The sequence below is a fragment of the Vulpes vulpes genome, chromosome 11 (genome assembly GCF_048418805.1).
Source record: "Vulpes vulpes isolate BD-2025 chromosome 11, VulVul3, whole genome shotgun sequence".
Taxonomy (NCBI): Eukaryota; Metazoa; Chordata; class Mammalia; order Carnivora; family Canidae; genus Vulpes; species Vulpes vulpes.
Window position 1 is genome coordinate 64,430,088 of NC_132790.1, and position 25,211 is coordinate 64,455,298.

At 38.5% G+C, this 25,211-nt stretch overlaps 1 protein-coding gene across 5 annotated transcripts in view; it reads left to right on the forward strand.

The window, feature by feature from the left end:
• The window catches only part of GADL1 (glutamate decarboxylase like 1), a 161,997-nt gene that overhangs the window by 44,634 nt on the left and 92,152 nt on the right, over positions 1-25,211 (forward strand). For all 5 annotated transcript variants that reach the window (XM_026000900.2, XM_072726622.1, XM_072726624.1 and 2 more), the window contains 5 exons: positions 4,110-4,189; positions 4,311-4,365; positions 9,097-9,213; positions 13,672-13,736; positions 14,010-14,091. In XM_026000900.2, coding sequence (XP_025856685.1) covers positions 4,110-4,189; positions 4,311-4,365; positions 9,097-9,213; positions 13,672-13,736; positions 14,010-14,091 — 399 coding nt within the window. The remainder of the gene's footprint in view (positions 1-4,109; positions 4,190-4,310; positions 4,366-9,096; positions 9,214-13,671; positions 13,737-14,009; positions 14,092-25,211) is intronic.

Consider the following 25,211-nt stretch of genomic DNA (forward strand, 5'->3'; position numbering starts at 1 on the left):
TTCTCTGGTTTAAAACATACTAGAGCTCTTTTCTGGAACACTTGCTCCAGAAAAGGGGAAGGAATTCTATGGAAGCCTAGAATAAAGATTATGCATGGGACAGATCAGTGACACAGGTGTAGCTGGCCAGATTGGGAGTGAAAAGAAATTGAAACCTCATGCAGTTGGAAAACAGAACTATTGTTTTTTTTAAAACCTCCAGTGGAGATATTTTAGCAAAAAGAGGTAAAATGTGCTGTGGCTAACATGCCAGCTGAAGATGAAGCCAGAAAAACCAAGAACTAGATAGACATCTTAGTTTATTCAGGCTGCTATAACAAAATATCATAGACCAGCTGGCATAAACAAACAACATTTATTCCTCACAGTTCTGGAGGCTGGGAAGTCCAAGGTCAAGGTGATGGTAGACGTGGTGTCTGGTGAGAGCCCGCTTCCTGGTTTGTGGACCACCGTGTGCTCATGTGATCTTTCCTTGGCTTGTGCTGGTGGACAGAAGGAGAGGTCCCTGCCTTCTCTCCCTATAAGGCCAAGAATCATGAGAGTCTTGCCCTCATGACCTCATCCCAACCTAATCCAATTGTATTGGGGGTTAGGGAGTAAACACAGGAATTTTGAAGGTAATTTTTTTTTTTGTTAAGCACTGGGCTCATAACAATGCGAATTCCACAGTAAAACTCCATAGCTCTGAACACACTATAGTTCCAAATACAGATTTTCACCCCATTCATCCAGACTCTACCTTGTTGCTCCTTCCTTTCCCTACTCTGCCAAAGAGACTAAAGTCATAGCATTTGCATCATTTTAGCTCCTATTTTGGTGATCACCTTCACCACTTATTACAACAAACCATTTCATCAGTTAAAAAAAAAGTATTAAAGAAGGTTGTGTTTCCTCAAAGGGTTTAAACCCTATGTCACTCTTTTTGCTCTACCTCCCTTGTTTGCTTTTAGGCGTGAGGGTAACCATTCCATCCCTGTCTTGTATCATTGAATGCAGGGTATATGCACTCACCACTGGAGGTATATTTGCATATTTGGGGTTTTGATTGTAAGTTCACTCTTGACCAAGACCTGGAACATCATGATAGAACCCCTGCTCTGTCAAGTGTACCCACAGTAGATGCCCCCAGACTGAGTAGGAACCAAAGTGAAGGGACTTTTGGAGAAAAGCAATAAAAGTAATAAATCTGTGGCTTGATTAGCAGTTAGATATGACTTCCTTGAATTTATGGAAATCATAGGTTTATAATTCAAGTCATTCGGGGAATTGGCATAAGTAATGATTGCCTGTTACTAACAAGTGAGGGGAGAAGAGAAACCCTTACCTCCCAGCCAGCCAGCAATCAGCCTACTTCCTGTCTAGCAGGATGGAGGCTTGGGTGAGGTGAGAGAGACCAGGGTACACTTCTCCTGGTCATGGTTCCTCACGTACCTCATTCACTCACTCTATTCTGTCTAGGTGAGTCTGACAGGAGTTTGGATGCTATTGCAAGCATTCTCCACAGGCCAGCAGGTGCTTCTTAGGAGGTCGGGCTGAGCATAAGGGAAGCCCATCTGAATTGCGACTCTGCTTTAGGAATTGAACCAGCTATGTGCTCTTGGAGAGGTCCCTATACTGCATTGCTTTTCTCCATTCCCCAATATATGACATTCACAGACCCCCGGTTTCCCCACCACCTGGAGCTCATTTGACCACCAGACTAGTCAGCACTAGAAGGATCCTGAGTGTCCAGCATACAACCTGTGGAAGAGAAAGCAGCAGTTCCTTGAGAAACCCAAGGTCAGAGAAAAAAAAATGCTTGTTGGAATCAGAAAGGCAAATGCCAGGGCACTTCTGTCTTTCAGAGAGCACTTGCTGTTGTATCATTATAGAAATAAATGCCCACTGGGATTTTTGTGTCTTCTGTAGATGAATGAAACCTGGGTGGGGCTTCGGGGGGGAGGGAGATGGGATATTAGAACGAATGACTGACTTACCTTTCACCAGAGATGGGAGCAAATATTTTTGTTTTTAAAGGCAGTGGTTACTTCTGAACTCTGGCCTTCTAGGGTTTTCCCTTCTTTGAAAGTACTCAGCATGTCTGAAGCATTGCCTCTGTCGTCGTTGTCTTCCTCCTCCTCTTCCTCTTCTTCTTCTTCTTCTTCTTCTTCTTCTTCTTCTTCTTCTTCTTCTTCTTCTTCTTCTTCTTCTTCTTTTGCACTTCCAGGGCTCTTTGCCTCCTCTGATGCCTTCAGATGTTTATACTTTGGTTTTGCAGACTTTTATTTTATCTGTCCCTATCCATTTGAGATTGACATTGGACTCTACTTTGTCCTGAGGTAGCCAAAGATAGCTCCACTGAAGCTTTTCTTCAGATTACCAGTTTTTTAATTCAATAGACACATTGGATGGGGACACTTGGCTGTTTTTCAGGGCAAAGCAATGTGATTTTCCTTATTGGCAGATGCCAAGGGGGTAGGCTACTATTTATTCATTACGAGATCAATAGTTGGTTGCCAGAGCCCAAATCTCTGGTGAGAAATAATTCACCTTGGTTATGTCACCCTAGCTATGGTGGGCTGATGTCGCAAGTAGAGAATTAATTACATTTTCGTGTACATTATTACTCTTCAATATGCATACGTTCCTGTAACAATTTGAAATAAATGCATCCTACAGGCATTTGGCCGTGTCCTATTTGATATTGGAAATTAATTATTTAGGATGGTTTCATTTCTCCTGATGGTGTTACTTCTGCATTTATTTTTACAGAGTTAAAAAAAAAGAGCTTCCAATAAAACTCTCTTGACAAAAGAAGAAAAAAATTACCACATTTGGGGTAATATATCAAGTTAAGTGTGAAGGCATGACTACTCTTTTAATGTATTCATACCTACAAATTAAATTACTAAGGGTTTTTGGTACAATAATGTCCTTTAGCACCTTCATTTTTCTGGCACGAAAAAGAATTAATTGACCACCTGTCCACACTAATGTATAAAGAGTGACATCTCCAATGTTTGAATGCTAATTATTTTATAGGCTTTATGTAGCAGGGGGAAAAAAGACCCAACAATCTAAAACATATACTACCATTTCCAATAAGAAATAGACCAGACCTAATTCTAGATCCTCCTATTAGCTTCATGCATGCCAAGGCTGCATAAAGTGAGGTGTCCATAAATTATTATTACTTTTTGTTATTATGATTTTAGCCACATTCCTATGTGTCTCATTTCTTTTTGTTTGTTTGTTTTAAAGATTTTATTTATTTATTCACAAGGGCCACAGAGAGAGAGAGAGAGGCAGAGACACAGGCAGAGGGAGAAGCAGGCTCCATGCAGGGAGCCCGACGTGGGACTCGATCCCGGGTCTCCAGGATCAGGCCCTGGGCTGAAGGTGGCGCTAAACCGCTGAGCCACCTGGGCCACCCTATGTGTCTAATTTGAATCTTACATTCAATTTTAAACAAGATTGGTCAAGTGTTTGATCAGCATTTATAACTCACCGTTGGCTCCCGTTGGCTCTTGAAAATCTTTCAATTCTTCTGTGGTTTGCGATTGCAATTTTTGAAGCAGAGTCTTGCTCACTCTTCAGAAGGTTTTGAGTTGGCAGTGGACTAGATTGTTTCCGTTAATATTGAGTCTTATTGGCTGCATCTTATTGGCAGCATCAAGAGCAATTTCTCTCAACCTTTTGGAAAAACGAAAGCCTCCAGTGACCAAACTTGCTTCCTAGGATAGGCTCTGTGCTAAGTCCTTTACATATATTAGCTCATTTAATTCTACAAAAAGCAGATGAATTAGGCACTGACACATCCCCTTTAAGTGAGCAAATTGAGGCTTGGAAAGCATACGCTGTTTCCTCAAGATTCCATAGCTGTAACTGGGAGAGCTTGGAATTAAATCCTGATTTCCCTCATCCCAACCAAAGTCAGGGTTTTTAACCACTATCTCACGGAGCTCGTGTGAATCATTACTTTCTTTTTCTCTTATGTGATAATGTTGCAAAGATTGGGCTCAATCATACGACTTTATTTTTTTTTTCATATGACTTTAGATTAACAAGCAGTAGTTTTTTCATGTTATGCATTCATGTTTTCCTTTTCCCCCTCAACCCTTTTAATTTAGTGTCATTACTCTATGAAGAAAGCAGCCTCCTTTCTTGGGATCGGTACAGAGAATGTTTGCTTTGTGGAAACAGATGGAAGGTAATGGGGACAGGATCCGGAAGCCTGGTGGGCGGAGGGGGAATGCATACTTTTTAAAAAGCAGTCCCAATGTCTGCTCACGACTAAACATAACTGAACGTCTCCAATCTGTGTCTCCTAGAGGTAAAATGATACCTGCAGAACTGGAGAAGCAAATCTGGCAAGCCAGCAAAGAGGTGAGAGCGGGAGAAAAAAAGGCAAAGGAAACGTAGGCTGTGTCTGGGTATGAGGGAGGGAACACAAGCAGCCAGACCTGTTTCTGTGTGTGGGAGAGAGAAGAGAGCTTGTTAGAATTAAAATAGGGAAACTCATTTACAGATGTTCTATTTCCAGGTGCTTGGCTCTCCATGTTCTGTGCAGTTTCTCAGATGTTCTCATTCCCAGGTGGCTGGAGCCTGTTAAAACACTGACATCACCATATCCCGGATTCTTGCCTAGAATTAGCCTTAAAAGATGAGCCCAGCCTCGCCAGCAGGGCCCCTGCATCCACCCTCCTACCTAACTAGTGACTGAGGATTCTGGAGGCCAGACCAATCCTGCCTGGGTCGCATTCAGAATGATCTGGATTTCTTGATCAATCTCAACGCCCAGGTTGCTTCCACCCAAAGCCCATCACGGAGACCATCACACTGTATTACGTCTGGGTCTGGTATTTTAGCTCTGGCAGGTGTCCTTTCTTTCTTAGCTTCCACAATATAGTAAAGCTGATGTGCTCATTGGTGGAGAAGGTGAGGCCTTGTCCTGCTTACCTGCTATGCTCCAGGTGAGGCTGGCCCTGACCCCTGCTTTGTAGGTGCACCGGTGCCTTGGTGGCAGTCATCTTGCTTCTTGGGCCAAAAGCCGGTTGGATTAGGTGCACCTGCTTCACCGCATCCCTCCCATCCCACCACAGCTCTCCCCGTAGTTGGAGCCTCAGCCAAGAGTCTCCAGTAGGTAGCAGCAGAGTTGAGTGTGAAACTGCTGGAAACTGAAAAGCCCAGGTTTGAGCTGAGATAGAAGTACATTTCTTCTTTACAGGATTTCACACTCTAAGAACGATAGGCTCTTTAATTTTTATGTTTTTGTTTAATACATTTCTGTTATTTTACTCTTTATATTTTTTTAGATTTTCATGAAAATAACCTTATCACCAGGGCATGCTAGTTCACTATATTTGGTTTGAAATTCTGTACTTAAAAATTCTGCCTTTTTTACAGGTGTACCTGCTTCAGCTGTGTGTCCTTAGATCTATATTTATCTTTGTTCTTTTTTTTAATTCCAATGACAAGGGGACTTGAAAGCTGTCTGGTGAGACAGATTATCAGATTTCATTCACTCTTGGGTAAAATTCTTTATTACAACTTGTTTGTTCTGCTGTAAACCACGGATATTGTGTTCTAATTTTATCTTTTTTCTCCCCCCTAGTTGTATCTTCTACAGAAGTTCCTATCAAAGAGAACTTTGTTTATGTCATTAGTGCTTGTTGGGGGGAGAATATTGATTATGCTTTCTGTATGGTTCATATGATTCCTTCCTGCTTCCCTTCCCCCTCTCTTTTTCTCTCTTTCTTTCTTTAATCATAAACTTTTCATTATGGGAAATTTCAAATATATAAGAACTAATATAATGAGCCTCTTTATACCCATCATGCAACTTCAACATCTGTGAGCTTATTATGCTCTGTTCTGTTTCTGCTCTGTTCTGTCTAAACCCTATCCCCTCCCACCATCATTAGATTAGTTTGAAGCAGATCTCACACATCATGCCATTTCATCTATAAATAGTTCAGTATATCTGCAAAAGGTATGTATTCTCTCTTTATTAAAAAAAAAGAAAACCCACACACCATTACAGGAAATAGTTTCTTAGTATCATCAAATTTTCATTCTATATTAAAATTTTTCCTATTGCACTTTTTTAATAGTTGGCTCGTTTGAATAAGGATTCAAGGTCCATATGTTGCATTTGGTTGATTCATCATACCAATCTTTTCTAATCTGTAGCTTCTCCCTCCTCCTTTTTTCTCTCCCAGCAATTGATCTGTTGAAGAAACCAAGTCCTTTATCCTGTAGAGTTTTCCACGTTGTGGATTTTGGAGATCACATCAAGAATTGGAGGATCTAAGTGCTCCCTCCCCAGTACAGTCCATCTGTTCTCTATATTTTCTGTAATTTGGCAGTGAGATCTTGAGACGTACTGAAATTCAGATTTGAACTTTTACCAGGAAGGCTTTAGAGGTGGCGTTTTGTCCTTCAATGAGAACACATCTCCAGTCTCTTTTTGTGCTAATGTTGATCCATGGGTTCTGGTATTACGGATCCATCTATTACAGAGCTCTGCATCAGCCTCTCACCTCATGAATTTTGCTGCCATTGGTGATCATTGTTTAGACCCATTATTTCAACAGGTGATGTTCTTCTAACCTGTTCTCTTGTTCCTCCTTTATTTATTGGTAGGCTCACTACCGTAAAGAAAAACCTTTCCTCATTCCCATTTTGTTTCCCTAAGGAAACCATTTGCACATCCAGGGCAGGATAAATGTATGATTCTTCTCCCTCGTTTATGAGTTTTCAGAATAGTGAGTTAGTTGCCTAGCATCCCCTAAAGATAGCCGAAACAATTTTTCTTTTTTAGAATCATTAGGGATAAACTAGGATATTTGATGGATTTTATTCCACCGCAGTCATTGTTATTTTCATTGTTCAAATTTTTGTTTGTTTTGACTGTGAAAGTACATGAAACTGACATATCCTAAAGTTGAGAATTTGAGAAGAGAAGTTTTGAAAACGTGAAAATTGCTTTAGGCATATTTAAAAGTAGGGCCATGGGGTGAGAGTTGGTATATCTCCTCAGTTTTCTTTCAAGTTAGTTAAAACTTGAGCCTGGATTCACCAAGGACAAACCTTGTATCCATTCTGAGATAATACTTGGTGATTAGTTTTGTTTGTTTTCAGTAGCTTCAGACCTAGCTTTATTGTTTTAAACTTTGAACTCATATTGTTACAGATTTGGGGATGGCACATCAATTTTTTTTCTGGGATTCAGTTCCCTGGCCCACCACAACCCATTAAAAATCTGTTGAGCAGTGACCTTTACTTGATGCCATGACAAAGATGGTGAAAACCACAGAAGTGTCAGAGGTTCTACAGTTCTCATGAAAAGATCAGACTCCTATAACCACTGAATATTTGAAAGTATTTTTGTTGAGTGTTTCAAGTGACAAACTTTCTTAGGGAATACAGCTCATCAGCAGCACACAATCAATACCCTTTACACTGAATTTTCTCATTAATAGCAGGAGATATGAAAAAGGAGAAAAAAATTGGAAGGTTAAGTCCGGATTGCAAAAGTTTGATTTCTGGGCCTGATATTTATAGCTAGATTGTTAAAAAGGTGAGGAAAACTCATTAATAGGCTGTAATGGCTTGCAAAAGTATCTTCTCACAGCTGTCAGGGTGTCACATAGCTTATGAGGAACAGTCCAAACATTAAAGACACCTTCAATGTTTTTAGGAAATTACTTTTTTCTCTTACTTTTAACGATTGATGTGAATCTGGTCTCATTTTGTTTAGGTCACTGACATGATAAAGATGCAATCTGTTGGTAGTTGAGCACAGGGAAAAATTCCCAAAGCCCATGGTTCTTTAGGGGCTCTATCACCCACTGGTCCTGTTCTAACAGCTTCAGGTGGACTAGATCCCATGTGCCACAACCATCTCCATAGATGGCAAATGAATTCATTGGGTACCATCGCTTTGTTTCCTATGCCTCTCAATTTAAAAATGTAGAGCAAGTGTCTTTGCTCTGCTCCATTTTCCACTGAGAAATAACTTCTTTCTGTCAAAGGTCAGCTAAATTGGAAGGAGTCTGGTTCAAAAGGCATAACTCCTGACATTAAATGGGACATAAAAATATATTGCAAGAACAACTGCACTTTAAGATAAAACCAAGAAAACAAAATGACTCCATCCTAAATGGAGATAAAATGACTTTATAGACAGGGAAATGTTCTTGTCACTTATTCCTCAAGTGCTCTGAAGCCTTAGGATTCTCATTGCTCTCCCCACCCCTACCTTTGTCTGCAAATTCACCCTCCGAGGCGCTTCCACGGTGAGCAATGCATCTGGCTGCTATAAAGTTCCTTATGGGGCCAACGTGCTAGGCTAGCTCGGCCAGAATTACCATCCAGCGCTGCATGTGTTCCACAGTCTCCCTTCTCCATCCCCCATGCCCTCTGGCACCCGTTACTTTACAAGATGCGACCATCAGTTGTATGAAGAGGCAGAATCATGGTAGGAGTCATGCACGTTCTCTTTTCTAGCACATTCTAAAGGATTCCTTATGGGAGCACCCAGTTTGGAGAGTGTATCCCAACGAGGTTACTCTGTCCTCTCTAATGCCAATTTGTGCCTAATCACACTGTTTTGTAATTGCACTTACTTGATAAGGAGACAGGCAGACAGGCCTCCGTGGTTTGCACCTGGAACTGTTTATTTTCCCATCGTCCATGTTTTTCTTTCGCAGAGGCTTAGCAATGCTGGCACACGGGCGCCAGTGAATCACCCCCAAAAGGATGTAGGAATCACAAAGAAGGCCAGTTGGCCATTGCAGTGGAGGTTATTCACTTTCTATGTGGGAAATCTAAAGAACAGAAAACCCTTCGGAAAGAAAATGAGAGTAAAAACAGTTAACAATGCATATGGAGCTGAGACAAAGGACTTGTCCTAACACTGTCTCAGTTTCCTTGACTTCTTGGAAATGGCTAGAGGTCATATTCTGGAGAAGCTGAACAACACTCTGTCTGAATGGTTACTTCCAAAGGCAACCAGATAAATTACTGGATGTGTAAGCATTATGTTTACCAACCAACTATAAGACCAACTTAGTGGTGATGGTGATGGTTCTTGTATGTGCGTCCTCCTCACAGGGAGCAGCTCCATTTCTGGTCTGTGCTACGTCTGGTACAACTGTGTTGGGGGCCTTTGATCCTCTGGATGAAATAGCAGACATCTGTGAGAAGCATGGCCTCTGGCTTCATGTGGACGTAAGTGCATTTGAATGTACAATCGGTTTAACTTTCCAGTCTGTTTGCAGCTTTGGTAGGAAGTGTTTTGTGTTCTCAGAAACTAGACGTGAGGTCCCCAGCTCCTCTTATTTAAGTGTAGTGTTTCTAATTAGGAGAAATAAACCTGTCATTTTCCATAAGGTAATAAAGAAGACTATGCCAGATTTGATGTAAAGTTTGGTTTTGTTTTTCAGATTCCATTTTATCTCCTCTTCTCTCATGAATTATTCTCTTTGGTCCCTTGCTTCTACGGTCATTGAGGCAGTATGGTGTGAGGGACACACTGAACTACAAAATCAAGAGGCTTTGCCTTTGGGTTCCAGTCAGCCTCTTCTTCATTGCAACCCACGCCATTTGGGCTTTGGTTTCATTTACAAAGAGGGAAGTGGCTGATGTGGTCTGTAAAACATCTTCTAGCTCTGACATTACATGATTCCAATTAGCTGGAAAATGCAAAAAGCTGCATTACATAATTTCATGCTATAATTAAAGTAGATTTTATCTGGATCCATCATAGATAATTATTTGAGAAGAATTGGGATAACTTACATTCTTCATTATTTTCTGACTTAAAGAATTGGCTTTTTTTTTCTAATTAATTTTGTAAGTCCTGGAGTTGTTCATAATAAAATTTTCCTTAATTAAAGGTAACTCTTCAAATTCTACTAATCCAGGGTTAAAAATCTGAATTCAGACAGTTATGAATGCCTATTGAGCTTTCCCCTTTTTCTTTTCTTTTCTTTTCTTTTCTTTTCTTTTCTTTTCTTTTCTTTTCTTTTCTTTTCTTTTCTTTTCTTTCTTTTCTTTTCTTTTCTTTTCTTTTCTTTTCTTTTCTTCTTTTCTTTTCTTTTCTTTCTTTCTTTTCTTTCCTTTTCTTTCTTTTTCTTTCTTTTTTTTTTTTTTGTTTTTGTAAAGCTGAGAGTTAATTAGTTTGATTCAACCAAATAAATAGAGGAGACTATTGAACTTACTGATGACACTGTAGGGAACTTTCTTCTGGTAAGTGAGTGATTCATATTCTCCTTAGCATTAAAAAAAACAAAAACAAAAAACAAAAAACAAAAATGCTCTTTTTGACTTTCTGAATGGAAGGTAACAGCATTTGGGGGATATACCTACACATAGTTTTATAGTTTGTATGATCTTATGCGTTCAAAGTAAAGTGTCTGTATAACAGAGAGAATTTTTCAGCAGCTCAAGGCCTTCATTAAGCATATGCTAATACTTGGTAAAAGCAGCTGTGATATAAAGCTCACTAGAGTTACAGGCTCTATTAGTATGCCAGTGGCAATTCTTCAGGTAGATTATTTGTGACTTTAAATGGGATTGTAGCATTTGTATCTGTTCACATTTCAACTTTTATCTTATTGATTTTTATAGACTTCGGAGCATAATAATACATTATGTCCTAAAAGATAATATAAAATGAGTACTTTGTGACTATGGAAATAAGGGGGAAAAATCAAATATGTCAGCGGTTATACTTAAAAATTCTATTCTCATAAAAGAAACATCAAATATGGATTATATAGTTTATATAAAGCAGAGCAAATACAGCAGTTTCTAAATTGGGAGTGAGATTAAAAGACTTAAGAGAGGCTCAGAGAGAATTGCGACTTGTATGTATGAATGAGAACCTCCTTTCTAAAAAAAAAAGAAAAAAACAGAGGTTGAATTTTTTAGGGAAACACTTTTATAAGGAAATGTTTAAGCCACACAAATTATTCAGTTTGCACATAGTAGGCATCTAGTTGTATTAGACAAAATTGGACAACAGTATGTCTCACCTGGTAAAGAAATTAGCTCTCACATTGAGATAATATTCGCTCATGTTTTAATATTGCAGGCTGGATATAATGTAATATTACATTATATTGTCATAATAATAATATTAAATCTGTTGATACAATTTGATAAAGGGGCACATAGCTTATCTTGAAGAAATTTCATACATGATGTATAGTTTATTAATTTTAAAGATAAAAATTAACAAAATTGCAGTAGTTATCTTGGCCTGTTGGAAATTTTCTATAACATACTTTAAAATATAAAAAAACTGTCATCTACTTTATTTTTTAACGTAATTATGGTTGCTGATCCTCCTGGGTGTTTCATAAAATTGAGTTGCCCTGCATATGTAACATATTTCATTAATTCTAAGATACACTGATTTTGTTACATATTAAGGTAGCTGAAGTTGGTATGTTGGTCATTTTTTTTCCTTTCTTTGTGGTACACAAAAAAATGGTGACTCTTACTTTTGATAGGCTTATATTTGGTTAATTACAATGCATCTTTATGCAACTGCATAAGGAAAACCTTAGTTTTCTATTTCTTCAGGAGGGCAAATGTTACCTCAGCCTCTGCCTCAGACTAGAAGAGCCGGACCAGCTAGACTAGGAAGTCCCAGCTGGTCTGACACTTCTCCAAAGCAGAAGTTGTGTGGCTGCTGCAAAGCTTCCTGCTCCCAGTAGAGTGTCTTGAAATGTCTCACCCACTCTTAGTTCCAAGTCTCGGGGAGGTAGTAAACACTGTATTTAAAGTCAGGGGCTTGCCTCTACTTCCCTGTGTGTTTGGTCTTACTATTAATTTCTTAACTAATGAACTAAAGAGGACAATATTAAGTAAGATGGTAAGTGTGGTACCTAACAGGTAGTCTTAGCTTGATAAATGACGGCCCTCACTGAGGTGAAAAACCACACTTCTTCAACATTTAGGTAATTGTTTTGCTGTTTTTGCAAGTTGAGGGTTAGGAATTCAGAAATTGAGGCAAATAGAAGTAGGGCACTGCCCTCAGGGCTGTGAGGTTCTTCTCCTGTCAGCTCTTTTGAGGACTAAGTCTGTGGAGGAGCTGTTTCTGACAAGTTCCTCTAAACTGGGAAGCTAATGCCTCAAAAGAGTTCACATGATTTTAAAACTTCCATGCTGCTCATTAGGATAGGGAGCATTTGTTTACTTTTGAGGAAGGAAAAGGAGACCAAGGTGCTACAGCAGATGGGAAGGTGCGGGAGTATGGTGTGTGAGCTCCTGGACTCACCTCCTTCCATCACCCTCCGCTCCCCACACTGTATTCTACCATTTGACCCTAAGCTTTGATGCTATCCTGAAGCAAGAATGGGCTTTGGTTCCCAGATCTAATACTTAGAGCCTGTGAGACCTTGTACAATTCACTTCCCACCTCTGAGCCTTAGATTTTCCATGAAAAGTTTGAGGTAATAATGTCTTCACTCCCAGTGCAATGTTGTGTGGTTTTGATAACCATGGAGGCTTTCAACACGGCCCAAGCTGGTCCCCTCATATTCCCTCACAGCCATGACCCTTTCTCGTCCTACAGATTAACACTTAGAAGTCTGCTCAGTTGCAGGGACCAGACCGACTTCCTTATTACTCATGGTAATTCTCCCTCCCTTCCCTCCAGACTTCCTGACTGTGAGGTTTCCTTCCATTTCCTATTCTCAGCCATCTTGTCCTTTGTTCATAATGCATAAGTCTCCAGGGGACATCTTTCCTAAGTCCCAGGCTTCCTTTCTCCCACTCTTGCATTTTTTATTTGCACTTATTTCTGAAAGCTATTTGGCCAAAAAGATCTAATTAGTAGGATCTACCTAGCCCTTCCTAGTTGGCCATGAGTTCCTGTGTACCCCTCTAACCACCCTGTCAAGCATAAGCCACATTTATTATTCGGAATGCCAGCCCTCAGCTCATGCTTCATTACCAGCATTTGCCTGTTGTGTCTGAGACAATGCCAGCATTGCAAAGGATATGGTCTATTTTACTCTTAAATATAAAAAACAAACTGGTGGTTGCCATGTAGGTGGGTGGGGAGAGGGTGGTTGAAATAGGTGAAAGGGATCAAGAGGCACAAAATTCCAGTTATAAAATAAATTAACCACACAGATCAAAAGTACAGCATAAGGAATATACTCAATAATATTGTAATAACAATGTATGGTGACAGATGGGGACTCCACTTATCATGGTGAGTGTGGAGTACTGTATAGAAGTGTCAAATTACTGTGTTGTACACTTGAAACTAATTTAACATTGCATGACAGCTATACTTCAGTAATGAGCCTAAAAAAAATAAAAAACAAAAGATATTGTCTATTTTAGATTCTAGATTAGAGAAGGGTTGGACTGTGTCTTCTGAATCACTTTTTATCCACACACAACTCAACAGGTTAATATACTAACTTCCTTATGATGTGTGAATTTAAATCCTGCGGGAGGCCATCTATTGTGATGAGGCTCTGCTCTCCTGCTGGAGTGAGAGCCGGTAAGCAAAAGCTTTTGGAATATACATTGCTTAATCTCGGTTTAAAGCAAAGTATCAAGTAAGGCACCTCAAGGTTGTCACTCAGAGTCTTCTATGACAACGGACTGGCCAACAAATAATATTGAAATAACATTGTTGTGATTATATAAATATCTCAACAGGCCTCTTGGGGTGGCTCAGCTTTGATGTCCAGAAAACACCGCAAGCTTCTGCATGGCATCCACAGGTAAATTCATTTTCTGGGGCCCAGCACCTCTTGTTTAGGCAAGGGAGTCTCTCTGGATTTTGCACACTTAAGTGACATGTGAAACGGACAAAGAGACGAAGTAATTGTTTTACTTTAAAACTCCAAGCTTCCCAAACAACTCAAACAAGTAATCCTGTTGAGGACTTGGCTATGAGTGTTGAATGCTTATGCTCCTAAAGGAAAGTATTCCTCTGGCCAGTAGAAGCTAATTAAATTCCCTCCTTCCCATGCCCTTTTTGTTTTACATAACAGAGCTGACTCTGTGGCCTGGAACCCACACAAGATGCTGATGGCTGGGATTCAGTGCTGTGCTCTCCTTGTAAAAGACAAATCTGTGAGTTCTCTTCTGGCCTTTGGGCTTGGATGGGGGTTAAACCACTGTGTTTGCAGAGGGTTCATTTTTTGCTTACATTTTGGTGCTTCGGTACAGATATAGATGAAGGTCTTCGGCGAATGTTGGTGGCCTAGAAAGGAAAAATAAATAGGCTCAGATTAAAAAAAACATTATCTAGTGTTTCTAAACACTAGAAAACATTCTAGTGTTTCTGCTTAGGTCATTTTTCAGGTTAGATTTAGGTATTCAATAATCTCATTAGTTACAGAAAAATGGTCTCTCTTGCCCTCATTTGGATTATATTTTAAACCTCAGTTTTAAACATTGCCAAGATTTTGTTCTCCTTGATTAAGTCTGGGATTTAAGTTAGCATGAAACTTCTGCTTGCTGAGAAAGTGGAACAGATGTGTGTCATACATTAAATTGAATGCCTAATATGCTTAGCTCGGGTTTAACAGCACATTTATACAGGAAGATGTTAGTTCAAGACTGATCACTGAACACTGATTTATTAGCTTCTTTTGGAGCATTGCGGGGAGTTGGAAACTAGTCTGGATCATGGTGGGGCAATTGTAAAGAGTTGCTGAGTTTCCTCCTGGCCACAGGTATAAACCTTGTGTTTTTTCTGGGTAAAATAAGGATTCTTGTGGGAAGTGGCCCAGGCTGGGAAGTGCCACTTCATTCTTAGAAATGCCTCCTCAAGATATGTGTGCAGCATGTGGGTGATCTTTCTCAGCCATCTGTTTACATTTTTTTCTTAGGGGACTCCCTTTGCCAATGCTAAAGTCATTTTCTCTTTTTAAGGAATTTTATTTCAAATGAAAACCATATTTAAAATTAAAACCTAGTCTTGCATGTGCAGATAGTTACAACTCTCTTTAAAAATGAATTGTGACATTTGTATGTCAGAGCCCTTTGTGTTTTGAGATGTCCAAATGGAATACTATAAGGACTAAGGGCAGACCGCCCAAAATGTACCCCAATGGCATACTGATTATTTTGAATTGAAGGTACTTGGGAATCAGCCAGTGCAAGGACACTCAAGCCCGCTCTGTCCTCCTGAAAGCAGGACACAAATCTCCTGCATGAAAAATACCCTCCCTGTACTAAGAAGTAAGAAGGCATCCTACCACCAGAGACAGAAATGTTAAAGCCAGGAAAGCTCTAGAAACAAACCTGTTACTTTTTCATTAATCCACTACCTCAGCCCAAACTACACTTAGAATTCCTTACTAATTAAAACTCACACATCTGTTTTCTTTATCCTATCCATTCCTCACAAATGTATTGTCTCATTGTCTAAAATGTGTAAAAACAGCTTTGGTCATTTGTTTAGGTCTCAATTTCATTATTTGGCCTCTATGTGCATATCATAAAACTTTGGTGTCTTTTTTCCTGTTAATCTGTCTTCATGTAAATTTAATTCTTTGTCCAGCTAGAAGAACCTAGGACAAAGAGAAATTTCTTCCTCCCCTTTGGTATCCATCAGAAACTATGAACAGATTCTGCATTTAGAAGTAGAGACACTTTCGGAAATACAAATATATTCCTTAATATTTTATCAGGTTGGCTTATATTCAACCCCACTTTTTTTTTTTTGCATTTAACTTTTTAGGTTGTGACTTCATTTTATAATGGAAAGGTAGTTTAAGATTACTATATCATTTGTGAACCAAGGAACATCCTCAGCTTACCCGTAGTTACATATTTAGGACAAGACAGAGTTAGGAATAAACCCAGGTTTTCCCTTGCTCTAGATATAAGAACAAAAATATGTCAAGCATCCTTTATGTGCCAGGCATTCTACATCTGCCTTCTTCCCAGTAAGCCAATCTGAATGACATCCTTATCTATTGGTGTGATGCTCTTAGGAGTGGAAAATTCAGACCAAAAATTTTATGACTACTCTTTTAAATAACTTTCTAGCTTTTATATGTTTCTCTTGTTGAATGATATTTGAGTGATTCAGCCAAGAATTGATTTGCATTTATGTACTTGAGGCAATTCAAAATTTTCTGGATCATCTAACTCTATTACAGGGGTGACAATTTTATTTTATTTTTTTAAAAGAATTCAGCTCCGGATCTTAATAAAAATAATACCCATGTCGATTCATATGGCAGGAATTAAGAAGTTAGGAAAATGGCATGCATTGTGCAAAGGATTGAACACTTTTAAAAGTTGCCATTTTTTTAAATAAAAGATTGTTTTAAAATTAAACGGAATGGAGAGCTGAGCCATGAGAGATGAGATGTGACAATAAGCTTAAGCAGTTTTGCGTTGGTAATTTTCTCTCTCTTTTGTACCTATTTTCTGCCCCTGTTCTCTTTCATACTCATTCATTCATCACTAACCAACACTAACTGACTTCCTGTGTAGGCCAGGTGCTGTGCTAATTCTGGGCTTATGAAGCAGACGCATTCCCTGTAGTCAAAGAGCTCATCATCTTACAGAGGAGACGATGAACAAAATGTTCCTATTTAATTCTTTAATTATTAATTTGATAAGTGGTCCGAGGAATGTGTCAGTTGCTGTTGATCATATATTCTCCAGCCATTACAACCTCCTTCCCTTCTCCCTCCTGATACCCATCTAACTAGGCTCCCTTGCACTAAGAGCCACCACATCACATGGTCAGTATAGTATAAAGGAAGTATGATGAGGGTCTTGAGCAAGGTTTTACTTGCAATTAGGGATAATACATATGAAAGGAGAGCATCTTTTCCCTTATTTCTACCTCGAATGCAGTTGTGTCAGAGCATGATGCATGGAACTCTGATAGCCACCTAGTCACCATACGACAATGACCTAAATCAAAAGGTGAACATGCACAGAATTGCAGAGCAGTATGGGGAAAAGTCTTGGTCTTGTGTAATGATTTTGAAATGTTGCACAAATCCTAGAAGTGGTTACTTACAAACATTTTGTGATATGAGGTCATTAAATGTCCTTATTGCTGAAACTGCTTCCATTGGGTAATCTGTCTCTTGGAGCCAAATGCACTCCTATCAGATACAGAGAAGAGTATAATACTCAGAGAATACATAGCAGCGAGTCCTGAGATGTTTCATGGAAGAAACAGCACAGGTGCAATTTTTAAGAAAGGAAGGTTCTTTTCATTTCATTTCATTTTTTATTCTTTATTTTTTTTAAAAGACCGTATTTATTTGAGAGAGAGCACGTGTTCACAAGTGGGGAGGAGGGGCAGAGGGACAAGCAGACTCTCCACTGAGTACAGAGCCCAATACGGCTCGACTCAGGCCTCAATCCCAATCCCTGAGATCACGACCTGAGCCAAAGTCAGATGCTTAAATGACTGAGCTACCCAGGCACCTAAGGAAGGTCCTTTTCATTTTAGAAACTGAAAAAAGTCCACTGTAACGGAAGCATAGAGAATAGTGCTAAGACAGACATGAGATGAGGCAGTGTATGGAACATGCAGAGTCTTCAACCATTTCAACCATTTTAGACTTGATCTTCAGAACAAAGAAAGAATTTAAAATTTAAAACCAGGGAGTAATCTGAAAAGCTTTTCATTTAAGACAAAGAATTGGAGGAGGGCAGGAATGGATGCAAGAGTAAGAAGCTTATAGTCTCCAAGCAAGAGTTGATGGCAAGGGAGGTGGGAAAATGTGATGAAATTCAAGATCTACCTTAACTATTCACTAGACAGGGCTGAATTACCAGTTATATGTGGGAGATGAGGAAGAAGCAAGTGTCAGAGTTGACTCCTTGCTTAGTGATACAGCTACTGCATGTATGTTTGTGTGTAGATAGATGAAGACTGCTGGAGGAGGAGAATATTTGGGAGTGAAATAACTTTATTTTAGCATCCGCTACGTTAAATTTGGGATTCCTAGGAAGTCTTCAAGTGAAGTTTCATATAGGCAGTTGACATGTAGACCCAGAGCTAGGAAAAGGGGTCTGGGCTGGAAAAGTATGTTGGGAGGTGGTGAAATGTAGATGTCTTCCGAGGTCCTAGAAGTGGAACGGATTGTCCTAGAAGAAGAACTTGGGAGTGAGATGAGAAAAGTGCGTAAACTTAGTTTTGAGGAGCTTGTGAATCTGTGAAAGTTGAGGTCAGAATGGCCAGGGAGGGAGGAGGAGGATTAGGAAACAGTGTCGCTAATGAAATACTCCTTGAGGGATGAGTATTATGAGGAGTATGCATGACTGTCACCCTTTATGTTGAAGCTTAAATGTCATCTCCTTAAGGAAGAGATCCCAGTAAGTGCTCATCATCATCTGTAATTATGATTTCTCGTGTATTAAATCTCCTTCTCTCTAGAACATAAGCTGTATAAGAATAGGTATAATGGCATGATATTTGCCACTGTATTTGCAGTGCTTAGCAAGTATTCAGTGAACAGGGACAAAATTAAAATTCACTGAAAAATTTAATGCTTTAAGTGAACGAAAAAACCTCAGAAATATTTGCCATCATGTCAGCAATAACTAGGAGTTCCCAATTTTCCCCCTACCCCAATTTATTCCTTTTGAGAGCTCTGCGATAACAATGATGAAAACTGCAATTGATGAGTTTTATTGCCTGGGTCCTAACACAAGGCTTGAGCATGCCTCCAAGCAATAATTGATGAATAGTGGTTTTTAATTTGGACTTACTTCTCCAGTTAATGGAAGGGGATAACTCTAGTTAAAAGAAAGCAAATTACTTAGTTGATATACTTCTGTTAAGGGAAAAACTAATTCCCTAATTTGTACCCTCACAACCCTGACATTCACAATGCTGTTTTCCTGATTGACTAGCAGTGGTGTTTGCATTTTTAATGTCTTGTATTAGCAAAGAAGACTACTTCCCAAACAAAGCAGAGCTGCTGCTCTCAGAGTTGTACTATCACTAACCGTCTATGCTTCATAGGGAAAAGGAAACTCAGATTATAAAAAATAAACTGTGATTAAAAATAGGTTGACTTTAGATGTAAATGCTGGCACTACATGGCTGTTACAGATCAAAGACAATTTTGATGCTTTGATCTAAAAGAAAAGGCAATATATTCTAAGAATCAGTTGCATAGAGAGGGAAAAAAATCTCAATATTGGCTTTTTGACTTTTAGTGTTTATTAGAAGGACTTTTTAGTTAAAAGAAAACTAACAAAAAAAAAAAAGAAAAAAGAAAACTAACAGATACATGAGAATGAGAAACATGCTAATCAGATGACTTTCTGAGTAGAGATTTTTCCTTTCCATTTCTACTGACCATTATCACCTGATATTAACTCACAGGGACATCCAGTTTCACTAGACAATTTCACTGAACAATTTGAACAATTTTGGTTTTTTTTTAGAAAGACTATGTTACCTGTGGATTTTGTTTATTATGTCCATTTTTATATGTTCATTTCAGAAGTAATTCAAATGTATCATAGATGAATCAGAAAATTCAGATAGGGAGAAAAATGAAGAAAAAAGCAACAGAATACAGACACTTGAAGAGGCCCTTTATATACTTTCTTTTGTATATACACATTAAATGTATACATATTTGCACATACCTAATCTAAAAAAATTATACCATATTATACAATATTTTGCTTTCATGCTAACTTCATTTATTTTTATTTTTTTAGTTTTTTTTAAGATTTTATTTATTTATTCATAAGAGACACCGAGAGAGAGGCAGAGACATAGGCAGAAGGAGAAGCAGGCTCCCTGCAGGGAGCCCGATGTGGAACTCAATCCCAGGACCCCGGGATCATGACCTGAGCCAAAGGCAGACGCTCAACCACTGAGCCACCCTGGTGCCCCGCTATCTTCATTTAGTCAAATACCTTTTGTTTAACCAATATGCATTCTATACATTGTAAGAGTTGCATAGTAGTCTATCATTTTGACATATTATGATTAACTTGACCATCTTGTTATCACTGACCAATTAGGTTGTTTCAGGATATGTACTGCTGAAGCAAGCACTCAATTAGGTCATTTTAATATTTGGCCGTTAGAGATTTGGCTATCATCTTTGAGGCTAAATCTTCATGGATATCCTATATTCTTTCCTTATAATAAATTCCTATGCATTGAAGAACCATTATCATCATTCATGATGCTTTTTTATACTTGTTTCCTAATTTTCCTTCTAAAATACCTCTTACATAGGGGTGCATGGGTTGCTCAGTTGGCTAAGCATCTGACTCTTGATTTCTGCTCAGGTCAGGATCTCAGGGTCATGAGATTGAGCCCCATGTCGGGCTCCGTGTTCAGTGGGAAGTCGACTTGGGATTCTTCTCTCCCTCTCCCTCTGCCCCTCTCCCTGCTCACCTTCTCCCTCTCTCTTAAATAAATCAATCAATCTTAAAATACCATCTACCTTCTCACTAGCAGAGTATGAGTATGTGTATGTGTGTGTGTTAACATTTGACATCACAGTAGTTTTTTGCTTTGTCAATTTGTAGGCAAGACATTTGTATACCCACACTTACAGACGTAGACATAAACATTTCCTTCTATCTATTGACATAGCCCCTTCTAACAGCTCTTTTTACTTTTTTAATTAAAATATATTTATTTGAGAGAATGAGAGAGTACAAGTGGGGCAGAACAGAGGAAGAGGGAGAAGTAGACACCCTGCCAAGCAGGGAGCCCTATGTAGGGCTCGATCACAGGATCCTGAGATCATGACCTGAGCTGAAGGCAGACTCTTAGCCCACTGAGCTACCCAGGTGCCCCCTGAGGGATCTTCTTTAACAAAGGTATTGACATGCAACTCTGGACTAGGTTTCAAGGGTGAGGTCAATAAGCTTGCAGTTCTTTTCTTCATTCTAGAGGAGGATCAGAATATAGTCCCAGGTATTCTTTAGGAGAAGGAGTGGCAGGAAGAAGAGGGTAGGAAATTCATTTAATGCACTCACAGAAGGTATATATGATGGACCAGGTCCTGTGATGCAAAGAGAAAACTAGAAAAAGGAGCCTAATATCATCCTCTCAATGTGGTCCCCCAGGAGAAGGCAGAGAGTTTTCACTGGGATTCTATACCTGAGAAATACATTACCTTTCAGCCCCGTTTATATTTTTATTCTGAGTGGTAACTGATACTGCAAATAACAATTATGTTATGCCATTTTTTAAAAAAAATATGCAAGAAAAAGAAAGAAGGGAAAGTAGATTTATCAGAGAAAGCAGAACACACTGTGCCTGCTTTTGTGAGAATTTCTTTTTTAGCTCTTGTTTTTCTTCATGGAGTTCCTATGGAAGTGCCATCAGGTGGTTTGAAAATACTGAACAATCTTATCATCAAAGAAATTCTTTTTTTCATGCCAGAGAACACTCACACTTCCTCTATGCACACATATTATAAGTTTCTGTGGAATGACAGCCTTCTAGGTAATGTGGCAGAAAAAAAAAAAAGGAAGGTAGGTGTTTAAAACTGATTAGGAGAAAAAGAAGCATTTCACTTGTAAGAGAGACATCAATCTCCTGTGCTTGATGCTGCCAAAATTATTCTCTGTGTCCTGGATGTTCTTGAGTGAACAGAGAAAAGTTTTGGACTTTTTAGCAAGGTTGAGATTGCATGAAACTGTTAGAATTCATCAAATTCATGGTTAGTAAATAGCCCTTTCCTTTTTAAATTATTAGGGTTTTTTAAATTGTAAAAAACAAAAGTTGATTTTCTTTGCAGGAGTCTTTTGGAAATTTGTGCACATGCACGTATATATGTGTGCATGACATCAAAACCAAACAAAAACCTCGCATGGTGTTAATAGTCATGACAAACACCATTATCATGTCTGCTTTCCTTCTCCATAAGGTAAAGGGATATAATAATTAATGTTAGAGTTGCACATATTCAAAATCCATTATGTCTTTCTCCACCAAACAGACCAGTAATATTGGGTTTTAGGGTTTCTGTATTGGTACTGAAATTGACATTAATTTTAACAAAGGATTTGCATTTTGTTTTAGATCTATGCTCTATGTAGCCTAATATGTTAATTCCTTTGTGAACTGTGGATCCAAGGGATGGGTTATTGCATAATTGATTATACTACCATATTTCAATCAGTAGTTACAACTTGCCATAAATGGGCACTAGTCCCAATGCAGAACCCATTCCATGGTCCTTGGGATCATGTATCTAACAGACTGAGCTACTGGAGGGCATAAGGGTCTTATTCATTGCTGTAGTCCCCCTACTTAGTACAAAACCTGACATTCAACGCTCAGTGAAATGTTTCCCAAAGTGAACTTATTTGTGTCTTTTTCCAATACCATCAAATGGTAATATATTCTAAATCTGTTACCTGCATTATGAAGTAGTATGTCCTTTATCATGACAACCTTATCCCTTTCAGGTCTAAAAAACTGTCCCTTCCTGCCAGTTTGTTGGAATTTTGACAGAGTGCAGAAATTGTCTTATCCATATGGTTTGACATACCCATTACCTCCTCACATCCCATTTCATGTTGGCTCTTAAAAAAAGTCTTCTCTAAACTGTGCCAGCATTTGGCCTTTTATCTACATGCCTCAGAGACCAATAATAAATCAGTGACTCATGCTTTCCTTTTTCAGAAACCATATTGTCTTTCCCCTAGGACTTATTTTCGTTTTAGTGTCTAATGATGCTGTTCTTTATTGGCAACTGGACAAGCGGAAGAGATACTTGCTTTTCTAAGGTTCCCTGGGTCCTCTCTTGACCCTTTCTAATGGACAGAATGACATTCACAATCTGCCAGTTTGCTGGTCGTGGCTGTTTGTAATGTTGGATACAGTATCTTGGCCAACAGCTTCCCAATTTCATCCTTGAGTTCCTTCAAACCTTTACGTGACCGCCACCTGGTCCTACTGATTAAGCTACATTAATTTTGTCAGTTTGACTTAGATGAGTTGGGGTGTTGCCCACTATGGGATTTAATATCTTCTGCTTGTCTATTTTTGGAGAACCCGAAGAGTGTGGGAATCTCTCTGATATCCTTCCAGGTAAAGAATTCATTCTTCATGGCAGCCATCCCATGTCAGTAGGGGACCCCAACCTTTGCTTCTCTGCCAATCATCACAAAAGATGACAGATTTGCTAATAGATGATTTAAAGGGGGGGGGGATGAAATTCTACTTTTGTGTCCTAGCAGTTGAAAATACCCCAGAAGGAGGGTTCTATTTACAGATTGTAACTTTCTTTCCTGTCTTACCTTAAAACAAAACTGATTAGGGTCTCATAATATGGGAGAATTATATAAGCTTAAATCTAAGAAAAACGAGAAACGTAGGGTAAGGGCATAAAAGGAAACCTGGAATGAAGCTAATGGAAAAATTCTTGCCATAATTAACATGCTACACCTGCCTCAGGTGGATAAAAGTTGGTTTTCGAGTTTTTAAAGGATTCCAAGCATCTGCCATTTTTTGCCCTTTATTTTACCATGAACTCATTGCAACAAGATTTCTATTTCTACTCTCTGGTATGATGCTGGAGGCCCTTTTGACTTCTTGGAATAAATCGTGCTGTTTGTTTTCCTTTGTACAATTCTAGTTGTCATATATATTGTTTTCCAAGGAAGATATCTAAAAACATACCTGACATTCCTAATTAGGCTTTCCAGCTTTGTTGTTTCAAGGACAAAAGCTTTCAGGGAGTTAATTTTTTTCTGGGTTTTTCTTCCATGATAATTCAAAGTATCAATATGAGTACACATGAAGAGAATTATTCTGATTTTGAAGAAACTCAGAGGTGGTAAATATAGATTTATTTTACATAGGCTCTCAATAATTGTACCTAAACCCTAAGTTATAGGAAAATTGTTAATGGCATATAATAAAGAAATAAATTGTAGGCTCTATAGAAAAATGGAAACTCTGTAAAAGAGTCACCATATCTTTAAATTCAAGGTATGCACAACTCATGTGTGCAAGCACTTGTGCATGAACATTCACACAGCAGATATACCTGCCCTTAAGCCATTATGATACTGATAGAAAATCACAACTTAGGGAGTTTTGTTAATTGGAAAAAGAAGTCAGTATCTTCTCTGGTAGTTCATTCTGAGGGCTTTTGGGAGTCTGGAAGATCTTGGTCTTTTTTCCAATGAATTGTTGTGAAATATAAGACAAATATAAAAATATGTATAAAATGTAAATAAACAGACTGGTTGATTGTTATAAAGAGAATAATCAGGTAGTTCTCAAACAGATTAAAACAAAGAACCTAACCAGAAACCCAGAAATCCTCTATGGTCTCTTTCCTTTTATTGACTTTCTTGCTTTTCTTTTTAGTTTTGCTCTGCAGTGTGGATCCTCAAATAATATAGTTTACTTTTACCCTTCTGAAGGAATTTTGCAGCATATATCTATTTTTTTGGTTTGATATTATTGCTGTTGTTGCTCAGATTTACCTTATATCTGTAAGATTTATCTATGTTTTGGCACAATATGATTATTATTTTTCTCTGTTTTATACTATTCCATCTGATTATGGCACAATTTGTTTATTCCTTTTACGGGTGATGGACATTTGGGTTATTCCCATGTAGGGCTTTTACAAAAACTGGCTATAAACCTTTTTCTGCAAATATCTTCATTGCTTGCTATGTCTCTGAGTTTCCATCTGGTCTAATTTTCCTCTTTCTTGAAGACTATATTTAGGAATTTCTTAGTGGATCAAAAGGTGGCATATTTTGTCAGACTTTGCTTCTTCGAAAATGTCTTTATTCCTTTTTTCTGGGAATAGAACTCTGTCAGTAATTTTCTTTTACACTGCAATGACTTTTTCCTTTTTCTTTTTGTGTGTTAGAAAGCTAACTGTCATTTTTTTCCCAGTTTATTTATTAAGTAATCGCTATACCCCACATGGAGCTTGAACTCATGACCCCTGGGATCAAGAGTCACAAGCTCTTCTGACTGAGCCAGCCAGGTGCCCCTATTATTTTTTTAATGACAAAATTACTTTTTATTTTGGCTTCCTTTAAGAATTTCAAGCTTTCTTTAAGTTTCTGCTGCTTATCTATGGTGTTGCAAATATGTATTTTGTTGGGTTTATCTTGCTTTGACTTTATTGGGCTTGTTGAATCTGTAGATTGTTTCCTAAGCTTTAAAAAGTATCCATTTATTATTAAGTCATTTCTCTTTTTTTTTTTCTGACACTCCAATTAAATGTATATTAGATCTTCTCATT